General features: G+C 44.4%; 1 protein-coding gene across 1 annotated transcript in view; it reads right to left on the bottom strand.

The window, feature by feature from the left end:
• Positions 1–22,936, bottom strand: part of LOC124717102 — a 73,471-nt gene extending 50,535 nt beyond the window's left edge. Inside the window, exons 1-2 of the mRNA XM_047243811.1 lie at positions 22,854–22,936; positions 9,723–9,801 (exon numbers count right to left, since the gene is read on the bottom strand). Of these exons, the coding sequence (XP_047099767.1) occupies positions 9,723–9,782 (60 nt within the window). The 5' untranslated portion in view covers positions 9,783–9,801; positions 22,854–22,936. The remainder of the gene's footprint in view (positions 1–9,722; positions 9,802–22,853) is intronic.
• Between the last annotated feature and the right edge of the window lie 1,733 nt (positions 22,937–24,669).

Genomic DNA, 24,669 nt, shown 5'->3' with positions numbered 1-24,669 from the left:
ATATCTGGGTTCGACCGAGGGCAGATTGTGATAGTCCACGTATCCATCGTCCAGGTAGATCTTCACCCAAATATGATGTCACATCTCTGCGGTAGTGAGGTGGAGCGCCATCTTGTTCTACGTAAAATCTTTCACTTCCAAACACCCCTCGAACGGCGTGTACAGTACATGAAGATACATCTCACCAGTTACAGTACCTTCAAAGAAGAATGGACCAGTCAAACAACGCGATGGTAGCACACATTAAAGCACAGTAGATGAACATGTTCGTCCACGCGAATGTTGCGATTTTCAGGAGCCCTGTACAAGCAGATGTGGCTGTTTATAGTACCGCTCAGTTTGGACTGCCAGTTGTCAGACCAGATAAACATACCTGAAAACGGTTCACCTTCGAGAAGCATGCCTTCAAACTACCCGCAGTACTCCATCCTTCAATGCTGGTCGCCCTCGTTCATAGCGTGCAGCTATCTTGCAATGTACATTCTGCGGCCTTTGGAATTCGTCGTACGCTTGAACTACACTACTGGCCATTAAAATTGCTACACCAAGAACAAATGCAGATGATAAATGGGTATTCATTGGATATATATATTATACCAGAACTGACATGAGATTACATTTTCACGCAATTTGGGTGCATAGATCCTGAGAAATCAGTACCCAGAACAACCACCTCTAGCCGTAGTAACGGGCTTGATACGCCTGGGCATTGAGTCAAACAGAGCTTGGATGGCGTGAATGGTACAGCTACCCATGCAGCTTCAAAACGCTACCACAGTTCATCAAGAGAAGTCACTGGCGTATTGTGACGAGCCAGTTGCTCGGCCACCATTGACCAGACGTTTTCAATTGGTGAGAGATCTGGAGAATGTGCTGGCCAGGGCATCGGACGAACATTTTCTGTATCCTAAAAGGCCCCTCCAGGACATGCAACATGCGGTCGTCCATTATCCTGCTGAAATGTAGAGTTTCGCAGGGATCGAATGATGGGTAGAGTCACGGGTCGTAACACATCTGAAATGTTACGTCCACTGTTCAAAGTGCCGTCAGTGCGAACAAGAGGTGACCGAAACGTGTAACCAATGGCACCCCATACCATCACGCCGGGTGATACCCCAGTATGGCGATGACGAGTACACGCTTCCAATGTGCGTTCACCGCGATGTCGCCAAACAAAACAGAACCTGGATTCAACCGAAAAAATGACGTTTTTCCATTCGTGCACCCAGGTTCGTCATTGAGTACACCATCGCAGGCGCTCCTCTGCGTGATGCAGCGTCAAGGGTAACCGCAGCCATGGTCTCCGAGCTGATAGTCTATGATGCTGCAAACGTCGTCGAACTGTTCGTGCAGATAGTTGTTGTCTTGCAAACGTCCCCATCTGTTGACTCAGCGATCGAGACGTGGCTGCACGATCCGTTACAGCCATGCGGATAAGATGCCTGTCATCTCAACTGCTAGTGATACGAGGCCGTTGGGATCCAGCACGGCGTTCCGTATTACCCTCATGAACCCAGCGATTCCATATTCTGCTAACAGTCATTGGATCTCGACCAACGCGAGCAGTAGTGTCGCGATACGATAAACCGCAATCGCGATAGGCTACAATCCGACCTTTATCAAAGTCGAAAACGTGATGGTACGCATTTCTCCTCCTTACACGAGACATCACAACAACGTTTCACCAGGCAACGCCGGCCAACTGCGCGGCTACGCAGTGACTTTTGCAGCTGTCTTACTCCTATCTTTCGTAACAATGCTCTTCAATCACGACCTGTCACTATCACTCAAAAATATTTCCGTCCGCGTTGTGACTTAGCGGATGGAGTTTTCCTTATTTCCCACTAAAGCGCCCACCACACAGGCGCCAAAAATTTGCCCACTTTCAAATCTTACAGCCGTCTTCCTGTATGGTTCAAATGGTTCAAATGGCTCTGAGCACTATGGGACTTAACTGGTGAGGTCATCAGTCCCCTAGAACTTAGAACTACTTAAACCTAACTAACCTAAGGACATCACACACATCCATGCCCGAGGCAGGATTCGAACCTGCGACTGTAGCGGTAGCGCGGTTGCAAACTGTAGTGCCTAGATCCGCTTGGCCACCCAGGCCGGCTCCTGTATGGCGTTTAACTATTGAATTGGTTGTTACTTATTAGTGAAGTGCACCAGCGGTATTTTCTGCCTTGTGGCCGTTAACGTTCCAGCTGCCTGCCCTGGTCATTAGCGTGTTATTCCTCGACATGTTGATGCTGTCCAGCACGGCGTGTAGTTCGACAGTCTTGGTGTTGTTCATATTTTGAGTGGTTATTGTGCCTTGACTGTATTTAGACGCCAATTTTCAAGACGTAGTGCTGCTAGTATCTTCGTCCTCGCTGATATTTTCCGTTGTCGTGCCGTTGGTCGAGCGGAAGGAAATTGATTAGGTTGTTGGTCAGTCCTTCAGCCGTCCCTGGGTCGGGTTGCCATCCGATTATTTAGTCTTACTCTTGGCTGCCTGTTTCACCTAAGCTTATGTTAGAGTTACTCCTCGGGCCGACCCATAGAACACTTCTGAGCACCACTGTTCTGTTGTTTTTAGATTGTGATTTTCTTTTAGTCTCAAGTACTGTGCAAGGCCTTCAGCCATCTATTACTTTAGTTTGTTTCAATTTTAAAATAAGGCCTTCAGCCAGCTTAAATTAAGGTCTCAAGATTCATTTGTTTAAAACTTATTTTAAAAAAGGGAGATTTTGCTCTATTTGAAATCCTTATTATCCTTGAGTTGTCCTACGTTCAGTATGTGGCCTTCAGCCGAGCATTTACGTGAAATATTTTAAGATATGGTCTCCAGCCGTCTTAAATAAAAATTGAAAATTCACTTGTTTAACATTTTCTTCTTTTTCCTAAATTCTTGTTATCCAGGCCCAAAGCCTTAGTTCGTCTGTGTCCAGTGTGTGGCCTTCAGCCGAGTATTTAAGTTTTTTTTTATTTTTTTTTTTTTAAGTAAGGCCTTCAGCCATGTGTATTCCTTAAAGCAACTGTAATAACTTGTGGTCGGGCTTTCAGCCGTATTGTATTGAATCCTTTTAAGGGCATGTGTGATTAAGTGTTTTTAGGAAAATAAAGTATGTGTGTTTTGTCCAATTGACCGTAACTCATTTTGGCCCCTTTCCACAACCGTAACTTGATCCGCTCTGTCCTGCGAAACCAGATTTCACTGATGAGCCAAAACGTTGCGACCACCTGCTTAACAGGTTATTTGTCCGTCTTTGGAACGAAATACGTCACTGATTCTGCGTGTAAGGGACGTGAAAGTTTGTTGGTAGGTTTGTGGAGGTGTGTGGTATTAAATGTCTACGCACAGACACGTAATTCGCGTAAATAACAGGCCGCCGCTGTGCGTACGCGGTGATGGGGCCCGATAGCGACCCACATGGGTTCCACAGGATGTACGTCAGGCGAATTTGGTCCCAGAGACACAACGTGAGTTCACTATAATTCTCCTCAAATCGCTCAGCACGGTTCTGGCTCCAAGACACGGACAATTTTTGTAATATATTGATTATTCCTTGCTACTATAGTGTTATCTTGAAGCTGTGAGAAAGGAGGACAGGCGCTCCAAGGTGCGGAAGCAGAGACGATGCTGAGGGCAGACGAAACTAGGAGAGATATTGTTACATGAAGTAAACGGTAAGGGGAGAGCCTTCCGAAAATGCAGACGCCCCCAGACGCGGTCCCAGGGCGTTAGTTACTCTTCAAGGAATCAACATGTAACTTCATATGTCGTCTAGACGCTGTGGTAGGTTGCCACCGTAGAACTTTGTAACCAACAGGCACGCAGTAGCATATAAAGCCAGCTTGATACCAGCCCTGAGAACAGCAACGTCAGTAGACTCACAAGGGTTAGAAAGATAGCGAAAACGCCAAAAACTGTTGACGCAGCAGTCCCTATTCCGAGAAGCCCGAGGGGCGGGACTAAATGACGTATAACAATAATGTTGTAAGCCGTATTTGTCAGAGCAGTTACGTTTAGCTTTCAGCTGAACAATTTTGATACCAAATACGGACTTAGTGCAACTGCATTAACATCCCCGCCTCAGGAGCAGTAGAGGGGACATAACTAAACCATGATTGGCAGGCACCTGCAAGAGACCTACGGGATTGGCTGGGTGGCTTTAAGTGGGAAAAACAGCACCCCCACGCGACTCTTTAAAACCCCTAGATTCCGCATTTTGGCCGAGTTCTGAGTCAGACGATCTGGCCGGCAAATCCGCGTCCGTCGACTCCAGCATCGGTCCAGCTCTCTCACTTGGAGTGCCTAGTGAACAGTGTCACATTCAGTATGTTTTGTTTTGCAACTAAGTTGTTGCCTTAAGACGCTGCCAGTGTTTGCTACTGTGGTTAGCATCCACTCCTGGGACTTCTGCACTGGCTTCTGTTGTAACAGTGTTATTCATGCTTTTTCTAACCCTAGAACTAGCCTCCAGTTTATTAGTTAGTCCTGTCTGGAATAAACAACCGCTTCAAAACTCTGTTTGTCCAAGAGTCTCCACAACGAGTTCCCTACCCAGTGTCACCACCTGCATTTCTAGAAAATGCCTGTGCCAGTGTTGGCTCAGATAGAAGAAAACAATCAAATGCCTTCACCGTGAATTGTCCTTCAGCCTTCCCCTCTGTACCGCTCGGGAGCGCAGACTGACCAGCAACCCCTTTTTGCCTTTTCCACCTATGTCACGACACGACATTATACTGCTGAAAGTTGTCATCGCCATTGAGGAAGACATCTACATCTACATCTACATTTATACTCCGCAAGCCACCCAACGGTGTGTGGCGGAGGGCACTTTACGTGCCACTGTCATTACCTCCCTTTCCTGTTCCAGTCGCGCATGGTTCGCGGGAAGAACGACTGTCTGAAAGCCTCCGTGCGCGCTCTAATATCTCTAATTTTACATTCGTGATCTCCTCGGGAGGTATAAGTAGGGGGAAGCAATATATTCGATACCTCATCCAGAAACGCACCCTCTCGAAACCTGGCGAGCAAGCTACACCGCGATGCAGAGCGCCTCTCTAGCAGAGTCTGCCACTTGAGTTTATTAAACATCTCCGTAACGCTATCACAGTTACCAAATAACCCTGTGACGAAACGCGCCGCTCTTCTTTGGATACTCTCTATCTCCTCTGTCAACCCGATCTGGTACGGATCCCACACTGATGAGCAATACTCAGGTAGAGGTCGAACGAGTGTTTTGTAAGCCACCTCCTTTGTTGATGGACTACATTTTCTAACGACTCTCCCAATGAATCTCAACCTGGTACCCGCCTTACCAACAATTAATTTTCATTCCACTTCAAATCGTTCCGCACGCATACTCCCAGATATTTTACAGAAGTAACTGCTACCAGTGTTTGTTCCGCTATCGTATAATCATACAATAAAGGATCCTTCTTTCTATGTATTCCCAATACATTACAAATCAAGCATGGAGTGATGTAGGGGGCTCGCAAGTGTGACCGTGTCTTCGATTACTACCGCAGGTCCCAAGCAAGCACAGAATGTCTCCCATCGCATAATACTGCTCCCACCAGCCTGCGTCCGTGCCACGCTACACGTTTCGAGCCGCCGTTCATGAAGATGACGGCATTTGTGGAGACGACAAGCAAACTAGACTAGCAAAAATGTGATCCAACCGAAGAGTTAACACTTTCCATTGATCGACGGTCGAATTCCGATGGCCCCGTGCCCACTGCAATCGTAATTGACGACGTCGTTGGGTCAACAAGTGAAGACGTAGGGGTGGTCTACTGCGGAGCTCCATCTTCAACAATGAACGATGAACGGTACGTTCCGAAACACTTGTGCTCGCACCAGCATTGTTCTCTTTCGGCAGAGATGTCACATATCACCTACTTTACAGAGCAGACAAGCCTCCGAACCCATGTTCTGTGAAGAGTCGTGGACGTCCAACCATTTCGTGCCTACAGTTCCACTGTCCTACCTCTTTCCGTAGATGCTCACGACAGTAGCACGTGAACATTCGACCAGCTTCGCCGTTTTCGACATGCTCGTTCACAGGCTTTGCGTAATAATAATCTGCCCTTTTTCAGTCGCTTATCTCAATGGATTTCCCCATTTTCAGCCCATATCTTCGTTAGGGTGATCCCCTGTCTGCTCTTATATACTTTCTTTACCGCGTCACGTGGCCGCAACTCCACCGAGCGGCGTCCAACGTCGAGGTGGACAGTGGTCAAAATGTTTTGGTTTATCAGTATAGCTGAGACGCCGTTCGTGGTCAATCAAAACAGCGCAGAGTGCAGGCTGTCACCTGCATTTATATTCAGCCAACTATTGGCTTGCGGTGTTTCCGTATTTTGGTCCAACCTCTTTACTGACATCCTCTTTGTTTCGTTTTGTTGCCTCTTATATTTTATACATGGTTAATAGTTACTATTAACATCAGTCTTGACACACAAATTTATTTATTCTGGTAACCGGTTTCGACCACCCCTGAGGTCTTCTTCAGACCTACAAGTCTGATCAGAGGGCTACTACCAGGTGATCAAAAAGTCAGCATAAATTTGAAAAATTAATAAACCACGGAATAATGTAGATATAGAGGTAAAAATTGACACATATGCTTGGAATGACATGGGATTTTATTAGAATCATCCCATATTCCTAGACGCGTGAAAGATCTCTTGCGCGTGTCGTTTGGTGATGATCGTGTGCTCAGCCGCCATTTTCGTCATGCTTGGCCTCCCAGGTCCCCAGACCTCAGTCCGTGCGATTATTGGCTTTGGGGTTACCTGAAGTCGCAAGTGTATCGTGATCGACCGACATCTCTAGGGATGCTGAAAGACAACATCCGACGCCAATGCCTCACCATAACTCCGGACATGCTTTATAGTGCTGTTCACAACATTATCCTCGACAACAGCTATTGCTGAGGAATGATGGTGGACATATTGAGCATTTCCTGTAAAGAAAATCATCTTTGCTTTGTCTTACTTTGTTATGCTAATTATTGCTATTCTGATCAGATGAAGCGCCATCTGTCGGACATTTTTTGAACGTTTGTATTTTTTTTTGTTCTAATAAAACCCCATGTCATTCCAAGCATGTGTGTCAATTTGTACCTCTGTATCTACATTATTCCGTGATTTATTCAGTTTTCAAATTTATACTGACTTTTTGATCACCCGGTACATTAAAGAAAATTATGTAAAACTACAAAGTTATAAGACGATGAATTACCATAATTCTGTACGAGCAGAAGCCTCCTTCTGGTGGTAAATCGCTGCTAGATAGAGCAGTGCGCGTCTTACTTATATACTGGAGGCTCAGCCCACTTTTGATAGACTGATGTCATCGCTAACCAATGCGTTAAACGTCAAATAATAACGTAAAATTTCATAATGAAAGAACGATGATAAGAATGAAAAATACATGGAACTTAACTGGTTCAACAGCTATTGTCAGATAAAATATCTAAAAATATTAAACATATGAGAGAAATAAAAATCGTTTCGACAGTGCATGGGTTGCCCCGTCCGGGCCTGTTGGAGAACCATTTAGAAGCTATTAGTTGCCAAGGTAAGTGTAGACGCCATTTCAAAGATGTGGCAGCAGGCTACTCTCCAACAAGGTTGTTGTAATATCGATAGGCGAACACTGTCACGTCAGACGACGTACCATGAACGGCAGCATGTTGTTATGGAAACGACAGATGCTCTACCATGGCGCTTTCCATTAATGAGGCTGCAAAAATCGTTGACCGACGTGTTGTAGTATATGCTGCACAGATAGAATTTCAAGGTGTAACCAGAGACATCCATTTGTTTATATTGTTCGAGAGATAATAATTAGTTCTTGCAAATAAAAACTGAGAAAGAAGGTAATCGAGAAGGCACAGTACTTGTGCATAAAAATACTGCCTGTGACGCTCCTACATACACTCCTGGAAATGGAAAAAGAACACATTGACACCGGTGTGTCAGACCCACCATACTTGCTCCGGACACTGCGAGAGGGCTGTACAAGCAATGATCACACGCACGGCACAGCGGACACACCAGGAACCGCGGTGTTGGCCGTCGAATGGCGCTAGCTGCGCAGCATTTGTGCACCGCCGCCGTCAGTGTCAGCCAGTTTGCCGTGGCATACGGAGCTCCATCGCAGTCTTTAACACTGGTAGCATGCCGCGACAGCGTGGACGTGAACCGTATGTGCAGTTGACGGACTTTGAACGAGGGCGTATAGTGGGCATGCGGGAGACCGGGTGGACGTACCGCCGAATTGCTCAACACGTGGGGCGTGAGGTCTCCACAGTACATCGATGTTGTCGCCAGTGGTCGGCGGAAGGTGCACGTGCCCGTCGACCTGGGACCGGACCGCAGCGACGCACGGATGCACGCCAAGACCGTAGGATCCTACGCAGTGCCGTAGGGGACCGCACCGCCACTTCCCAGCAAATTAGGGACACTGTTGCTCCTGGGGTATCGGCGAGGACCATTCGCAACCGTCTCCATGAAGCTGGGCTACGGTCCCGCACACCGTTAGGCCGTCTTCCACTCACGCCCCAACATCGTGCAGCCCGCCTCCAGTGGTGTCGCGACAGGCGTGAATGGAGGGACGAATGGAGACGTGTCGTCTTCAGCGATGAGAGTCGCTTCTGCCTTGGTGCCAATGATGGTCGTATGCGTGTTTGGCGCCGTGCAGGTGAGCGCCACAATCAGGACTGCATACGACCGAGGCACACAGGGCCAACACCCGGCATCATGGTGTGGGGAGCGATCTCCTACACTGGCCGTACACCACTGGTGATCGTCGAGGGGACACTGAATAGTGCACGGTACATCCAAACCGACATCGAACCCATCGTTCTACCATTCCTAGACCGGCAAGGGAACTTGCTGTTCCAACAGGACAATGCACGTCCGCATGTATCCCGTGCCACCCAACGTGCTCTAGAAGGTGTAAGTCAACTACCCTGGCCAGCAAGATCTCCGGACCTGTCCCCCATTGAGCATGTTTGGGACTGGATGAAGCGTCGTCTCACGCGGTCTGCACGTCCAGCACGAACGCTGGTCCAACTGAGGCGCCAGGTGGAAATGGCATGGCAAGCCGTTCCACAGGACTACATCCAGCATCTCTACGATCGTCTCCATGGGAGAATAGCAGCCTGCATTGCTGCGAATGGTGGATATACACTGTACTAGTGCCGACATTGTGCATGCTCTGTTGCCTGTGTCTATGTGTCTGTGGTTCTGTCAGTGTGATCATGTAATGTATCTGACCCCAGGAATGTGTCAATAAAGTTTCCCCTTCCTGGGACAATGAATTCACGGTGTTCTTATTTCAATTTCCAGGAGTGTATATTGCAAATTTTACATGAGACAATATTAAACAGCATTGCTATGTTTTATTTTACATGCCAGTCTTATAAACAAAAATATAGGTAAAGTATAAAAAAATAGTACTAGAATACTAAGAATAAAACAATGACAGTGCAAGGTACGGAATTAACAGGTACCTGTGACAAACACTGAAGCAGGTGACATGCACTATTGGTCACTAAGACTTGTAGGTCTGAAGATGACCACAGGCGTGGTCTAAACCGGTTACCAGAATAAATAAATTTGTGATCAAGAGTGATAGTAGGTATTAGTAATAACATTGATCTCTGTCTGCTCCCAGAATGTGTTCCAAAGTAATTATATATGGTTGCTTTCAAACTCACCAAACTGAGGACTGCAATGACGAGCGTAGTCAGGCGCCAGTGGGTGATGCAGCAGCACATCCTGGCAGGGGTCTCGTTTCTGTTGGTCATCAATGCCAGAGCGGATTAGTACATGCTCAAAGGAAGAGAGACAACTTTAAAGTAATAGTACTGAAAATGTTTGAGAAATATAAACGAGTGCTAAACATTTCTTTATAAATACTTAAGACTTCTAAAATGCTCAAGGCTCAATGTACCAACGCATTAAACAGTGTACAAATTCGAAACTGTGTAGTATGGCACACAGAAGCGAAGATATTAATCCATTAACTGCCATGATTCCCATTTGAACCTTTGTCTTTATAGCGGAAATTTTATATATCTAATTATTTTCGTAGCTATTTTTACTATCTTGCCATGTTATCTGAACTTTTGTCGAGCTTGAGCGTTGATTGCTAGTCAGCTGTCCTAAACGAGTGACCTGTAGAGGGTTATTTGTGTGAAGAAGTAAAGATTCTCAGAGTTACAAGAGTTGAACATTTTCAAAACAGCACTGTTATTTGGTTACGTAAAAAACTTCCGGCAGCTGTGTACTGACATATTCTGTAATAGTTTTAAAGGATGTTCATCGCTGCTTTATTTCCAAGGCTTATTTTATTTTCCCGTGAGGGTTCTCTGAATTTCGATCCCAATTTGAGGGTCATTTTCTTTTCTCCCCAGCCACAATGTGTCACTATAAAGCGCTTCATATAAGGGAAATTGAATAAATTCTATACGATCCCAATTTCATGGCTTCTTCTGATGATGCATGTGAAGTGAACGAGACCACGGACATGATTGAGCTCTCTCCAGATCGCAGATATGACACGTCTGACTGTGATGGTATTCATAAAAATGCATTGGAAGATACCCTTCCAACTGATGTGCTAGGTACGTTCTAAGTTCATGTTAATGAAGAAAGAGAGGACGAGCAAAATGCAGTAAAAACTGCAAGAAGAAAACGAAAGCTAATATTCCCTTCAATTGGACAACATACGATGCAACTTACAGTAAAACCTACCCCAATCTGTGAGGAATGGAACAGCGTAATGCAATTTGGTAGCAACGCCAAAAGAAAATCTACAGTTGAGTGCTTTGCGGAATTTTCTGATGAACAAGTACTGAATATTGATTTCGAGTGAAAAGATCAGACATGCTAACAGAGTATTTCATGAGTTATTCAATGAATGCATAAAAAGTTTTTAGCTATACTGCTCTCCCTCAAGAACAATGATATTGGAATGAAGAGTATATGTCTTGATATAAACTGCATACGACAAATGTAAACCATATCAGATATATGTAAACCAAGCGGCATCTTCAGTGATAACACACATCTCTACAGAATCCCAATTGATGAAAGTGACAAACTTTTCAAAATTCGTCCCTTGATGGAACGCTGGATAAGAATTTCATAAAATTTCGAGTTTTTTCTGGTAGTGAGAAGTAACAGAAACGAGAACAGCGAGAAATTTAACGTCAGAATTGATGGTCTAGAAGTTGCGGAATTCTACTACCATGACAGGAAAATAACCAGTGACGGATGGAGCAAAGAGGACATCAAAAGCAGACTGAAACTGCGAAAAAGGGCATTCCTGGCCAAGAGAAGTCTGCTAGTATAAAAAATAGGCTTAATTTGAGGAAGAAATTTCTGCAAATGTATATTTGGAGCACAGCGTTGTATGGTAGTGAAACATGGACTACGCGAAAACCGGAATAGAAGAGCATCGAAGTATTTGAGATGTGGTGCTACAGACGAATGTTAAAAATTGGATGGACTGATAAGGTAAGGAATGAGGAGGTTTTGCAGAGAATGGGGGAGGAAAGGAACATGTGGAAAATACTGATAAGGAGAAGGGACAGGATGATAGGACTTCTGTTAAGACATGAGGGAATTACTTCCATGGTAGTAGAGGGAGCTGTAGGGGTCAAAATCTGTAGAGGAAGACAGAGATTGGGATACATCCAGCAAGTAATTGAGGACGTAGGTTGCAAGTGCTACTCTAACGTGAAGAGGTTGGCACAGGAGAGGAATTTGTGGTGGGAGTCAGTCATTTGCAAATAATTGCCAATCTTGGAGATTTCGCGTTTTTTAAATTTGGCATCCTTTTTTCTTTATTTCTTCCACAGTGTTTTGACCCGTTTTGTGTACCAAGGGGCGTCAGCTCCTCGTGTGTTAATTTATTTGGTATAAATCTCCCAACTCCTGTCGACACTACTACTTTGAATTCAAGTCACATCTGGTCTACACTTACCGGTACATTGTTAAATTGGAAGGCATGGAGATTGTCTCTCAGGAAGGCGTGAAGTGAATTTTTATTTCTTTTTTTGAGTAGGTACATTTTTTGTTTATTTTTGGAGGATTTTGGAGTTACAATATTCAGTCTCGCTACGACAACCCCGTGTTCACTAATCCCTGTATCTGTTTTGACGCTCGTTATTAGTTCAGGATTATTTGTTGCTAAGAGGTCCAGCATGTTTTCTCAACCGTTTACTATTCGAGTGGACTCATGAACTAACTGCTCGAAATAATTTTCAGAGAATGCGTTTGCCATAATTTTGGACGATGTTTGATGTGCGCCTCCGGATTTAAACATTTATTTTTGCCAACAGATCGAAATTAAATTGAAGTCACCATCAATTATAATTGTATGAGTCAGGTACGCATTTGAAATGAGACTCAAGTTTTCTTTGTACTTTTCAGCTGGCTGGCCACTGGTGCAGACCGATCAGAGTTCTCAGACATGCTGGACGTCCGTTGGATCCCCACGACCGGCCCACAACAGTGATGCCCATCATACACTGCAGCTTCAAGCTGTGTAACCGAAGCCATCACAGCCTGGAGCCCGAGAGTGAAGTGTCACCAACTTGGCTCACATCCGCAACACAGCAGTCACAATCCCTGCTCACACCAAAGACCGTTGACAACTACACTACACAGACAAACAAAGGACAATTGACACACGCTACTGAACACTACATGTAGACACTGAGGAAAATGCAAGAACTGTGTCTAATAAATTAGATGAATGCTCAGAGATTCAAAAACTAAATTACCAAAGCACTCAGGTGAGACTAAATAATTCGCTCCTGATTAGGAACTTGTAAGAAGTCACGAAATCGGTTTACTTTCCGCTATAAACGAAAATGCGAGGACTATGTCTATTAAACGTTACATTAACACGTAGAAATTCGAGAAACTGATCTACGAAAGTACATGGATGAAACAGCACAATTCGCTTCTGGTTAGGAACTCGTAAAATGGCACAAAATCGGTTCCTTTCCTGTTGCTGCGTCTGTCTCGGTCGGCTGCTGCTGCCTGGCTGTATGTGACATAAATTTCAACCTGGTACATCAGCCCATTCCTGTGAAAAAGGGATCTTAACAATCGGACAGACAGACGGAGAGCTAAGTGCACCTCCAAAGGTTCCGTTTTCACCGATTGGGGGACAGAATTCTATAATGATTGCTTCACTATGGTCGTTTGTTAGCGGTCATCGCTATTCTTTTGTCCATCCTTAAACAGCTGCATGTTATGTCACGCGCTTTAGTGTACAGTCGTGGACAAAACGAGTGAGACCCCTCGCCTTTTCGTTATGCTGATCCGCACAGCTTTAAAGTCTGCTACACAGCATAACAGGCAAGGCGACGAAGTGCTACCGACATAATATGCACAGGCGTGAAATTGACAAACTATCCGAACTTTGTCAGACTGTTTTCAATCATGTGTAAGACTATTTTAATGCTGATTAGTGTGTTAAACACAACACGTAAATATAAGATATAAATGAAAGAAGAAACGCTAATTAATATGAACTGTACTAATAAAAATGAATTTCAGCTTATCGAGATAACACAACTCTTCTAGTAAGACAAAGTGCTCCAGATCGTTAGGAATTAGCAAAATATTATGCGCATTCGGCCGCGAAACGGTTTGTGTCAACTTTCAGACCAGTCATTGTGGATTACCGTTGCTGACCTACCATGAAAGTGTGCAAATTCAGCAATGCGTGAAGATTCATAACGAAATTCAGTTAAAAATCATTCAGTGCCACACGGAAGTCAATTCAATTATTGACAGAATCGGAAAAAGGAAGGCAGCAACAAGTACTAAATTCTACAAGAGTTTCATATTGACATCCACAGGGCGCCAGTACACAATAAATGTAGCAATAAAACGTATTGGGGTTCAAATGGTTCAAATGGCTCTGAGCACTATGGGACTTAACATCTATGGTCATCAGTCCCCTAGAACTTAGAACTACTTAAACCTAACTAACCTAAGGACATCACACAACACCCAGCCATCACGAGGCAGAGAAAATCCCTGACCCCGCCGGGAATCGAACGCGGGAACCCGGGACGTATTGGGGGCGCGAGAATTTCTTAAAATTGCTTTACTGATAGTCTATTTGCCTCCATCGAGATTAGAACCGAAAACAAACCAGACCTCCCTTGCAGTGGCAAACACCTTTCACTATGCTAGCACACAACCCAGGCAAACAGCCCTCTATTATTACCCCAGACTTGAATAAGCCAGCAATTTCGCAATGAAAATGGCAAAATGATCTGCAGTTTCTGTTGCACAGCGCTTTCTGGACTCTAAAACATGAATTTTCTACCTTTATGTCACCGCTTATGTGACAATCATTCGGGATGTTAATCGAAACAACAAAATACTGCTATTAGCAGGTAACGGCAACGGGTTCTACATAACGCTGGTGACAACTTTGAAGGACAGTAACAGGTGCAAACTTGTAACTCTTTTGTATCGGTTGTGAATAAATAGTTGCCACTATCTAAGTTCCAACCCTTGTATAGTCTTACATATGATTGAAAACAGTCTGACAAAGTTTGTATAGTTCGTCAATTTCACGCCTGTGCATATTATGTTGGTAGCACTTCGTCGCCTTGCCTGTTATGCTGTGTAGCAGACTTTAAAGCTGTGCGTATCAGCATAACGAAAAGGCGAGGGATCTCGCTCGTTTTGTCCACGACTGTACATACGTCGCTGGCCAGTTACACCCCGAGTGAAAGAATAAAAGATAAGAAAATGAAAAACATCAAATATAAATCTTATGTGTCAACCTGCAGGGCAGCCACTATCGGAATGTTAAACAATTCAGAAACATTTTCCATGCTTTACGTGTAAACGTACAGAGTTCATGCAAAAAATTTCAGAGACATTTTATGCCTGGCGTGTTAAACGACGTCGGGATAGTAACAACGGAGGCAGCCCGAGTCCTCCCTCGGGCATAGATGTGTGTGTTGTCCATAGCGTAAGTTAGTTTAAGTAGTGTGTAGGCTTAGGGACCAATGACCTCAACAGTTTGGTCCCATAAGACCTCACCATAAATTTCCTTTCCTTTCCGGAGGCAGCTTGAACATACAGCTGTAAACAACACACGTGCATTTGACCAGTCAGTTGCGAGCAGGCAGCTTTAAGCAGTGGACGGGCGGCCGTAGTGTGTCAGAGTTCCGGCACGGTAGCTCAGCGTGTTCGCATTCCGTGCCTCAGAGAGCCTCTGTAATAAAAAAAACTGAGTGGAAGGATCAACAAACGAACTTGAAAGGATGTCATTGTGACGTCCGCAACGACCAAACAACGATCAACAACGAACATAATGCAAAAAAAAAAGCTGTTGTGTCACAAACTGTAGTAGAGCAACAAACAGTGTTTCGAATTTGCGTTGTAATAGTTAAAACGGCAACTATCTTTTTTTTTTTTTGGGGGGGGGGGGGGGATTTAAGGGCGCTCAACTACTGAGGTCGTTAGCGTCCAGTCACAATAGTTAGAGTACATAGAATCTAGTAAAACTCAAGGGGGGGGGGGACACCAGAAAGTTCTTACAAAGATGTAGATAAAGTAAGTGAAAGAGTTAGATGTCTTTGGACAATCCAGTCAAAGTAATGAAACGAAGAACACGAGCAGCTGCTCGAGCGTCATCCGCTAAAATATCCTGTAAAGTAGATGGCAGAGACAGGACAACACGAGATTGACTAAAACGGGGACACGACAATAAAACATGGCGCACTGTTAATGCATGACCACAAGGGCACTGCGGGGCTGGGTCACCGGAGAGCAGGTAGCGGTGGCTAAACCGGCAATGCCCAATCCGCAACCTGGTCAGAAGGACCTCTTTTCGCCGAGATGGTCGGGAGGAGGTGCGGCAACTATCTGAGTGGTGTACGCGTTTCAAAAAAGGACAGATGCCCCTAGAGAGCGAAAAGCAATGTGCGATTTTCTGCGTTGAAAGGGGGGGGGGGGGGAGAGGGGGAAAGGGGGACAAAGAAGGGGATGGTTTCCCCACTCTGTACCAGACCATAACACCCTCTCCTTTTATGTTAGCCATCCCAGCCAGGGATGATTACTCCCTTCCCTTCTGCAAGGATATGTAAAATTCAAGATTTAATTCAAATTTATGAAACCATACACAGAAAGTATGATGCACTATTACTGCTTTAATATCAACATGTTTGCTCATTAATTTTGGAAGAAGCGTTATGTATTTAAATATTTAAAAATATTTCAAACTGAATCGTCACTCTTGTGCTCTCGTTGTTCTTTTCATCTGAGACGCCTTACTTGCGAGACTAGAAGCATGAACAGTGAGTACAGTATGTCTTTCCAACAAAGCAAAATTTCGCAAGTTGCGACGCAGTCGCGGATAAGACTGTGATCCAGGAAGCGTAGGATGAGTTTCTTTTATTTCCGCCAGTTACCACAAAGCTTTTCGTCATCAGACCAGCTTCAGTCAGCAATTACCATCTTCAGATCTGCAGAAAATAATGGGAAATGGAATACAACTCGTGAACAGGTTACATCTTAGAACAATAAAATACGCTGTAAAGAAAAATTATTACTTTAATGGATAAGAAAACATGAGCTGAACATACGACGCAGCATGCCTGTTTTATAACTTGTCATAAACTAGCAAAGCCATAATGGCGTCGTCACAAAACATATACAAAATGAGACCAGCATCGTCGAACATATTTAAAATGTTATGTAAACTACGCTACAGTTCTGGCTGTGTCATACCGTCTCTGTCGCTACTGGTCATAACAAACTGCAATACAGCAGCCGCAACATAGTATGTTTGTGTCGTTAGCTCATTTGATGTCGCTACTGTAAGTGAACAGGTGAAGGGCTTATTTCAGTAGTGGTACAACTCCATTTTTGTTCATTCTGAGATACAGAGTCCTAAAGTTAAAAGGGCGCTGAAAACTCTGCAGTTGAGATACCAGAAATATTCTTACTAGAGATGAACCTTACTTTCTGTTTGTTTGAACCATTAATTTCAGAAGCATTATAGACAGAAAAGTGGAGATAATGGACTAGTATTGAAATAAGCCCTTCAGATATTCGTCGATTATAAAAATTGTACAGTTGCAATAAGCGAAGAATACAATAGCTGAAATCTATAATGGATTTGCCAAATATATAAGTTATTGCAGTGATAAACTGTAAAAATTAAAAACACGAGTAAAGTTAAATTTAAAATTGTTAAAAGGAAAGGTCTTGTGGTCATTTTGGACAAAAATAATAACATACGCAAGAACAAGCTCAGGGAGCTAATTAAATAACATAAAGTTGGTAGAATAACTAAAGAAAAGAAGCGAAAAAGGGTGGAAACAGAAGATTAAAGTAAATAATCAGCGACATCTGTTGGCGTAGCCGCCAGAATTGTGTATATGCTAGAAGTCGGAGGAACGTAACCGCCACAGTACCCTGCGACACGCCGTTCCAAAAAAAAGTATAACAAGATATTGTAAATGTCGTTTAAGTTATTATCTACTAATACCAGGTCCAGACTACATATGTCCAATTTCCTATCGCGTGTGTACGATAAACGTTGCTGATGTGGGAAAATAATTGTTCTCGTGCACTCACAATTTTTCACAACTTACGTTTTATATTTTTGTGTTCTTATGGCGTTATGTGCAGTGAAGTTTCCTTGTCATTTCGGTTTTTTAACATGCATTCAGGTGCCAGATGATGGTCTTTGACCGAAGCCGGTAGCAAATTAATCAGTTGTTCTAATGCAGGCAAGTGTCATGAGTTCCATGAAACATACGCTGAAGCGTGAAAGAAACTGGCATAGACTCGCGTATTAACATACAGAGATATGTAAACAGACAGATTACGGCGCTGCGGTCGGCAGTTGTTAGATAGGTTACTGCTGCTAAAATGGCAGGTTCTCAAAATTTAAGTCAGTTTGAACGTGGTGTTATAGTCAGCGCACGAGCGATGGGACAGAGCATCTCTGAGTTACCGGTGCAGTGGGGATTTTCCCATACGACCATTTCACGAATGTACCGTGAATATCAGGAATCCGGTAAAACATCAAATCTCCGACATCGCTGAGGTCGGCAAAATATTCTGCAAAAAGGCGACCAACGAAGACTGAAGAGAAATGTTCAAAGTGACAGAAGTGTAAACCTTCCGCAAATTGCTGCAGATTTCAAAGCTGGACCATCTACAAGTGTCAATGTGTGAAGCATTTAACGAAACATCACCGATATGGGCTTTCAAAGCCGAAGGCCCACTCGTGTACCTTTGATGACTGCACGACACAAAATTTTATGCCTCGGCTGGGCCCGTCAACACCGACATTGGACTGTTGATGACTGGAAACATGTTTCCTGGTCGGACGAATCTCGTTTCAATTTGTATCGAGCGAATGGACAGGTACGGATATGGAGACAACCTCATGGATCCATGGACCCTGAGCCGGCCGTGTGGCCGAGCAGTTCTAGGCGCTTTAGTCTGAACCCCGCGACCGCTACGGTCGCAGGTTCGAATCCTGCCTCGGGCATGGATGTATGTGATGTCCTTAGGTTAGTTAGGTTTAAGTAGTTCTAAGTTCTAGGGGACTGATGACCTCGGATGTTAAGTCCCATAGTGCTCAGAGCCATTTGAACCATTTGAACCATGGACCTTGCGTATCGGCAGGGGACAGTTCAAGCTGGTAGAGGCTGTGTAATAGTGTCGGGCGTGTGCACCCCTGATTCGTCTAAATACGACTCTGACAGGTGACACGTACGTAAGCATCCTGTCTGATCACCTGCATCCATGTCCATTTCACATTCCGACAGACTTGATCAATTTTAGCGGACAAAGCGACACTCCCCACGCTCAGACTTCCTACAGAGTGGCTTCAGGAACACTCTTCTGAGCTTAAACACTTCCACTGGGCATCGAACTCCCAAGACATGATCATGATTTAGCATATCTGGGGTATCTTGCAACATGCTGTTGAGAAGAGCTGTCCACCCCCTCATACTCTTATGGGTTTATGGACAGTCCTGTAGGATTCACGGTATCATTTCCCTACAGCACTACTTCAGAAATCAGTCGAGTCCATGCCACGTCGTGTTGCGGCACTTCTGCGAGCTGTCGGGAGTCCTACCCGACATTAGGCACGTGTACCAGTTTGTTTGGCTCTTCAGTTTACATCCGCTACGAAGAACTGCATAAAGAAAACATTTCAGAAGGAACTGTCTTTTTTACATTGTTAATTCTTACGTTGTAGTCAATGCACTTCGGATAAGAGGTATTCCTTCTTGTTAAATAAACGTATTCTACCAAACCTATGTGAACAATTGTCCACCAAAGCAGACGGACACAACAGCAAAATGCCTTAGGACGAGACTTCCGAGTTTTTCAATGCCAATTAATTCCTTTCTTCCAGATAAGATTTTTTTTATATTTGGAGTTTCCATTTTACATCTTTTTCTCCTGCCATCGTTCGCTATTTTTTTGCCCGAACACCAAAACTCGTCTGCTACGCTTGGTGTCTCATTCCCTAGCTAATCCCTTCCGTATCGCCTGAATTTATTAGCCTATTTTCCACTAGCCTCATTTTTGTTTTCTTGATATTCATTTTACAACCATTGTTTTAAACACTCTCCACTCCGTTCGAAGGCTTTTTTAATTTAATTAATTGCAATATTGTCAGTAAACCCGAATGATTTCAATTCTTTTACCTGAAGGCTAATCCCCTCACCAAGATCTCTCCGTACTTCCCATCACTGATTTGTTCTTGTACCGACTGAATAAGACAGCCATGTGCTACACCCCTGGCTCACTCCCTTTTCAACTACTGACCGCCTTTCATATCCTTCGACTCTTCTGATTACAGTCCACTCTCTCTAAAAGTTGCAGATAATCTCTCGCTACGTGTATTTTATCCCCCCTGCCTTCAGAACTCAAAATAGTACCTTCCAATTGAGACACAATTGAAGTAATTGGTTGTCGTCTATTGAAGCAAAGGTGATCGCGACATCTTGTATCAGACTATTTGATCGTACCAGTAACCTAAACCAACATTTCATAAATTATATATATTTTTTAAACATAAGACATGCTTTTAACAACACCACAACATTGGTGATTGCTTGCTTATTTTGTAGATATCAAACAATCCTTCTGAAACAGCATTTTCGGAGCCTTGTAAGACATACATATTTAGAATGTTGAAACCAGAGTAATTCATTACCCCATATTTTACTACCAGGAACTGAGAATTAATAACAACTAAATATCACGACAGGATAAAAAGGTCAATTTGGGACCTTCTGTTTTGGGTAATTTCAAAACTGTAGTATCACGTAATCAGATAGGGATCTGTTACCCAGTATTTAAATCCAGTTAAAAGACTGTTTTCAAAAGTAACTCTGACTCAACTGATTCTAGTGTACAAAAGATAATCTTTTACACACACAGCTGGCATCCAAACATAACAGGTGAATTAAAGTGATAAAATATTAATCACACTATCAGGTTCTCCATAAGTGTGTAATTATGGATGACACGCAAAATCTAAAACCAGATTTGCAATCAGTATAACAGTTCCTTCGGGACGAGACATTTTATACGTCATTTCACATTCATTCTAAAGTTTGTACAAATTACGTTTACTTGACTTTGCTAAGATGGCAGAACGAGTCGTGGAAGCAATAACAGACTCAAATATTGATGCAATCACACTTGTACAGTTTCCGATGGATTTAATATACAAACGAGAATCTGTCCTGTATTAAAAATAATATTAAATGACGTAGTGTTTGCCACCAGGAAGCGTAATTCTTACAAGAAGTACATGTTTATATTTTGGTTTTCTTATTTCACATCCCTTGATATGGTGGATAGAGGAATGTCTGTACAAAGATTTGTAAGGGATAACGCAGGCAGTTATGACTTATTGTTGCGGTATGTGGTTAAAACGTCCAGTACTTCCCTTTTTTGTGAAGACCTTCCTTAATTAAGTTGGCAACAGTGAAAAAAACATGGCCGATATTTGTTACTGTAAATTCCGAACTCCTTGAACTGTGTTTACTAAAAAACCACATAGTTCAGATAGATGTTTTGATTTATTACTTGAAACACGGAACATAGTACAAGTGAACTCTGGCACCAATCTCATGGAATGGTCTGCAGCCAATTTAATACATAATATGGATCTTGGGTCTTCGCATCTAACTGATTTCTTACATCAAGTGAAAGGAACGCCAAACAGCATACCCTTTACATTGATTCTATTTATGACAATAACAAGAGCGCAAGGAATGACTCTTTTTTCTTTTTTTTTTTTTTAAAGTAGAGCATGGTGTCTGTTTAAGAGCATATAAGTAACTACGAGGTGTTGGAAAAGTTTCTCCGCAGTGCCGTATGATTGTTAGCCGCGCGTGCCGTATGCCGCAGTGAATATACCGAAATGAAACTCAGTGAAATACAAGTTATTAATTTATTGAATATTCATTTTCACTTACAAATTTTCACACCAAATGTTGAAAGTGTCCCCTCTCTTCTTGAATACACAATTCAATTCGTCTAATCGTGTTTCCAAACACAAGCTGTAACATTTCTTCTGTAACAGAAGCTGTGAAAGTGGATATTGCAGTTTTCAGTTCATCGATGGATTCTGGACGGTTTTTATAGACAGTTGCTTTCGCCGCACCCCAGAATAAAAAGTCAGGTGGTGTTAGGTAAGGCGATCGTGGAGGCCAAAGCCCCTGTGAAATTATGCGACCACCAAAAACATCAGCAAACAGTGACATTGAAACGCGAGCTGTATGCGCAGTTGCACCATCTTGTTGACAATAACCGTTCAGTGTTTCACTTATCACAAGTTCTCCTATGAATGGGTACATAATATGACTGCAGTATCGCTGTGCATTTATTGTTTCGTTGAAAAATATGGGACCCACAATCCGACATCTAGAAATTGCAATCCAATCTCCTATTTTCACAAAATGAAGTGGTTCCTCATGAATACACAACTGATTTTTTAGTTCTCCACGTACGAGAATTTTGCGAGTTCATGTACCCGGATAAATGAAATCACGCCTCATCAGTGCAAAACGTTTCATTAAGAATATCCCTTCCATTTTGTTGGACGAAATTTTGAACCATTGACAATAATGCAGTCTCTTGCCTTGATCAGTATTTTTCAGTTGTTGCACGACTGTCACTTTGTGTGGGATAAGTTCTAATTTTTTCCTTACAGCTGTGTGGGCCGTTCCGACACCAACATCTATTTCCAGGGCGAGTTTTCTTACTGACTTGTTCGGACTCGTGGACATCTTATCGGAAATATCGAGTAGATTATCCTCAGACAAAACGCTGGGACGCCCACTACTCGGTGCATCTGTCACTGAACCCGTACTTCGATATTTGTTAATGAAATCTCGCACAGTATAGCGACGTGGGAGTGTTGCCTCCTGGAAAACTGAATTAAATGTTTGACGAACTGAACCCTTGTATTTACCGCCAGCTTTGAACCCTTGTGCTCAGAGCCGTTTGAAACCTTGTTCGACTAAAAACACACGTTCTTCAATGGTTAGCATTTTAACAGTGACAAAAACGAAACAAACGAACAAAAGAACTAAACTGGAACGTTCAAGTCAACACGTAACGACACACACCAACGATGCTACTGACGCTGGCTGAGATAAACGAAACAGTGGAGTGTTGGGAGAGTCCACTTGAAAGGAGTAACCCAGCCAGGCGAACAATCATACAGCACGCACGGCTAACAGTCATACGGCATTGCGCAGAGACTTTTTGAACACCCCGTACATCTTCAGAACACAGGATCGCTTACTCACGGTTTGAGATCCTGAGGTGTGCTTGGACTCCCTCGCTTGTCGTGTATGTGGCGTTAGGTAGTTCCAGTAGCGTCTGCTGCTACACAGGCCTCTGGCTCCTGTGTGATGTACCGCTATCGCTTCCACGATTCCCCCACCCTTTCAACTGCGGCCGGAAACCCACTTCCAGCAAAGTGTGCTTAATATGTCTCTCGTCGTCTCAACGTCCTGTACCAGAAGGAGATAGCGACCGACGGCGGATGTTCCTCAAGTAGTTGTGTGGGACGCTGCTGCGGCTTAATACGCTCGTGCGCATCTGGAATTGACGTGAACTGCTGGAGAATGGGAATGGGTGGCCCTGTGAAATGAAGTGGTAGAACTTGTAGAACAACATAATTAACTTATTATTAGCATTATAAGTTATCCGGAACTTGCTAGAGGTCCTTGTGCCAAATACACTCCTGGAAATTGAAATAAGAACACCGTGAATTCATTGTCCCAGGAAGGGGAAACTTTATTGACACATTCCTGGGGTCAGATACATCACATGATCACACTGACAGAACCACAGGCACATAGACACAGGCAACAGAGCATGCACAATGTCGGCACTAGTACAGTGTATATCCACCTTTCGCAGCAATGCAGGCTGCTATTCTCCCATGGAGACGATCGTACAGATGCTGGATGTAGTCCTGTGGAACGGCTTGCCATGCCATTTCCACCTGGCGCCTCAGTTGGACCAGCGTTCGTGCTGGACGTGCAGACCGCGTGAGACGACGCTTCATCCAGTCCCAAACATGCTCAATGGGGGACAGGTCCGGAGATCTTGCTGGCCAGGGTAGTTGACTTACACCTTCTAGAGCACGTTGGGTGGCACGGGATATATGCGGACGTGCATTGTCCTGTTGGAACAGCAAGTTCCCTTGCCGGTCTAGGAATGGTAGAACGATGGGTTCGATGTCGGTTTGGATGTACCGTGCACTATTCAGTGTCCCCTCGACGATCACCAGTGGTGTACGGCCAGTGTAGGAGATCGCTCCCCACACCATGATGCCGGGTGTTGGCCCTGTGTGCCTCGGTCGTATGCAGTCCTGATTGTGGCGCTCACCTGCACGGCGCCAAACACGCATACGACCATCATTGGCACCAAGGCAGAAGCGACTCTCATCGCTGAAGACGACACGTCTCCATTCGTCCCTCCATTCACGCCTGTCGCGACACCACTGGAGGCGGGCTGCACGATGTTGGGGCGTGAGCGGAAGACGGCCTAACGGTGTGCGGGACCGTAGCCCAGCTTCATGGAGACGGTTGCGAATGGTCCTCGCCGATACCCCAGGAGCAACAGTGTCCCTAATTTGCTGGGAAGTGGCGGTGCGGTCCCCTACGGCACTGCGTAGGATCCTACGGTCTTGGCGTGCATCCGTGCGTCGCTGCGGTCCGGTCCCAGGTCGACGGGCACGTGCACCTTCCGCCGACCACTGGCGACAACATCGATGTACTGTGGAGACCTCACGCCCCACGTGTTGAGCAATTCGGCGGTACGTCCACCCGGCCTCCCGCATGCCCACTATACGCCCTCGCTCAAAGTCCGTCAACTGCACATACGGTTCACGTCCACGCTGTCGCGGCATGCTACCAGTGTTAAAGACTGCGATGGAGCTCCGTATGCCACGGCAAACTGGCTGACACTGACGGCGGCGGTGCACAAATGCTGCGCAGCTAGCGCCATTCGACGGCCAACACCGCGGTTCCTGGTGTGTCCGATGTGCCGTGCGTGTGATCATTGCTTGTACAGCCCTCTCGCAGTGTCCGGAGCAAGTATGGTGGGTCTGAC

This window comes from Schistocerca piceifrons, chromosome 9, assembly GCF_021461385.2.
Source record: "Schistocerca piceifrons isolate TAMUIC-IGC-003096 chromosome 9, iqSchPice1.1, whole genome shotgun sequence".
NCBI classification, from domain to species: domain Eukaryota; kingdom Metazoa; phylum Arthropoda; class Insecta; order Orthoptera; family Acrididae; genus Schistocerca; species Schistocerca piceifrons.
This window is presented reverse-complemented; position numbering and strand designations above follow the sequence as displayed.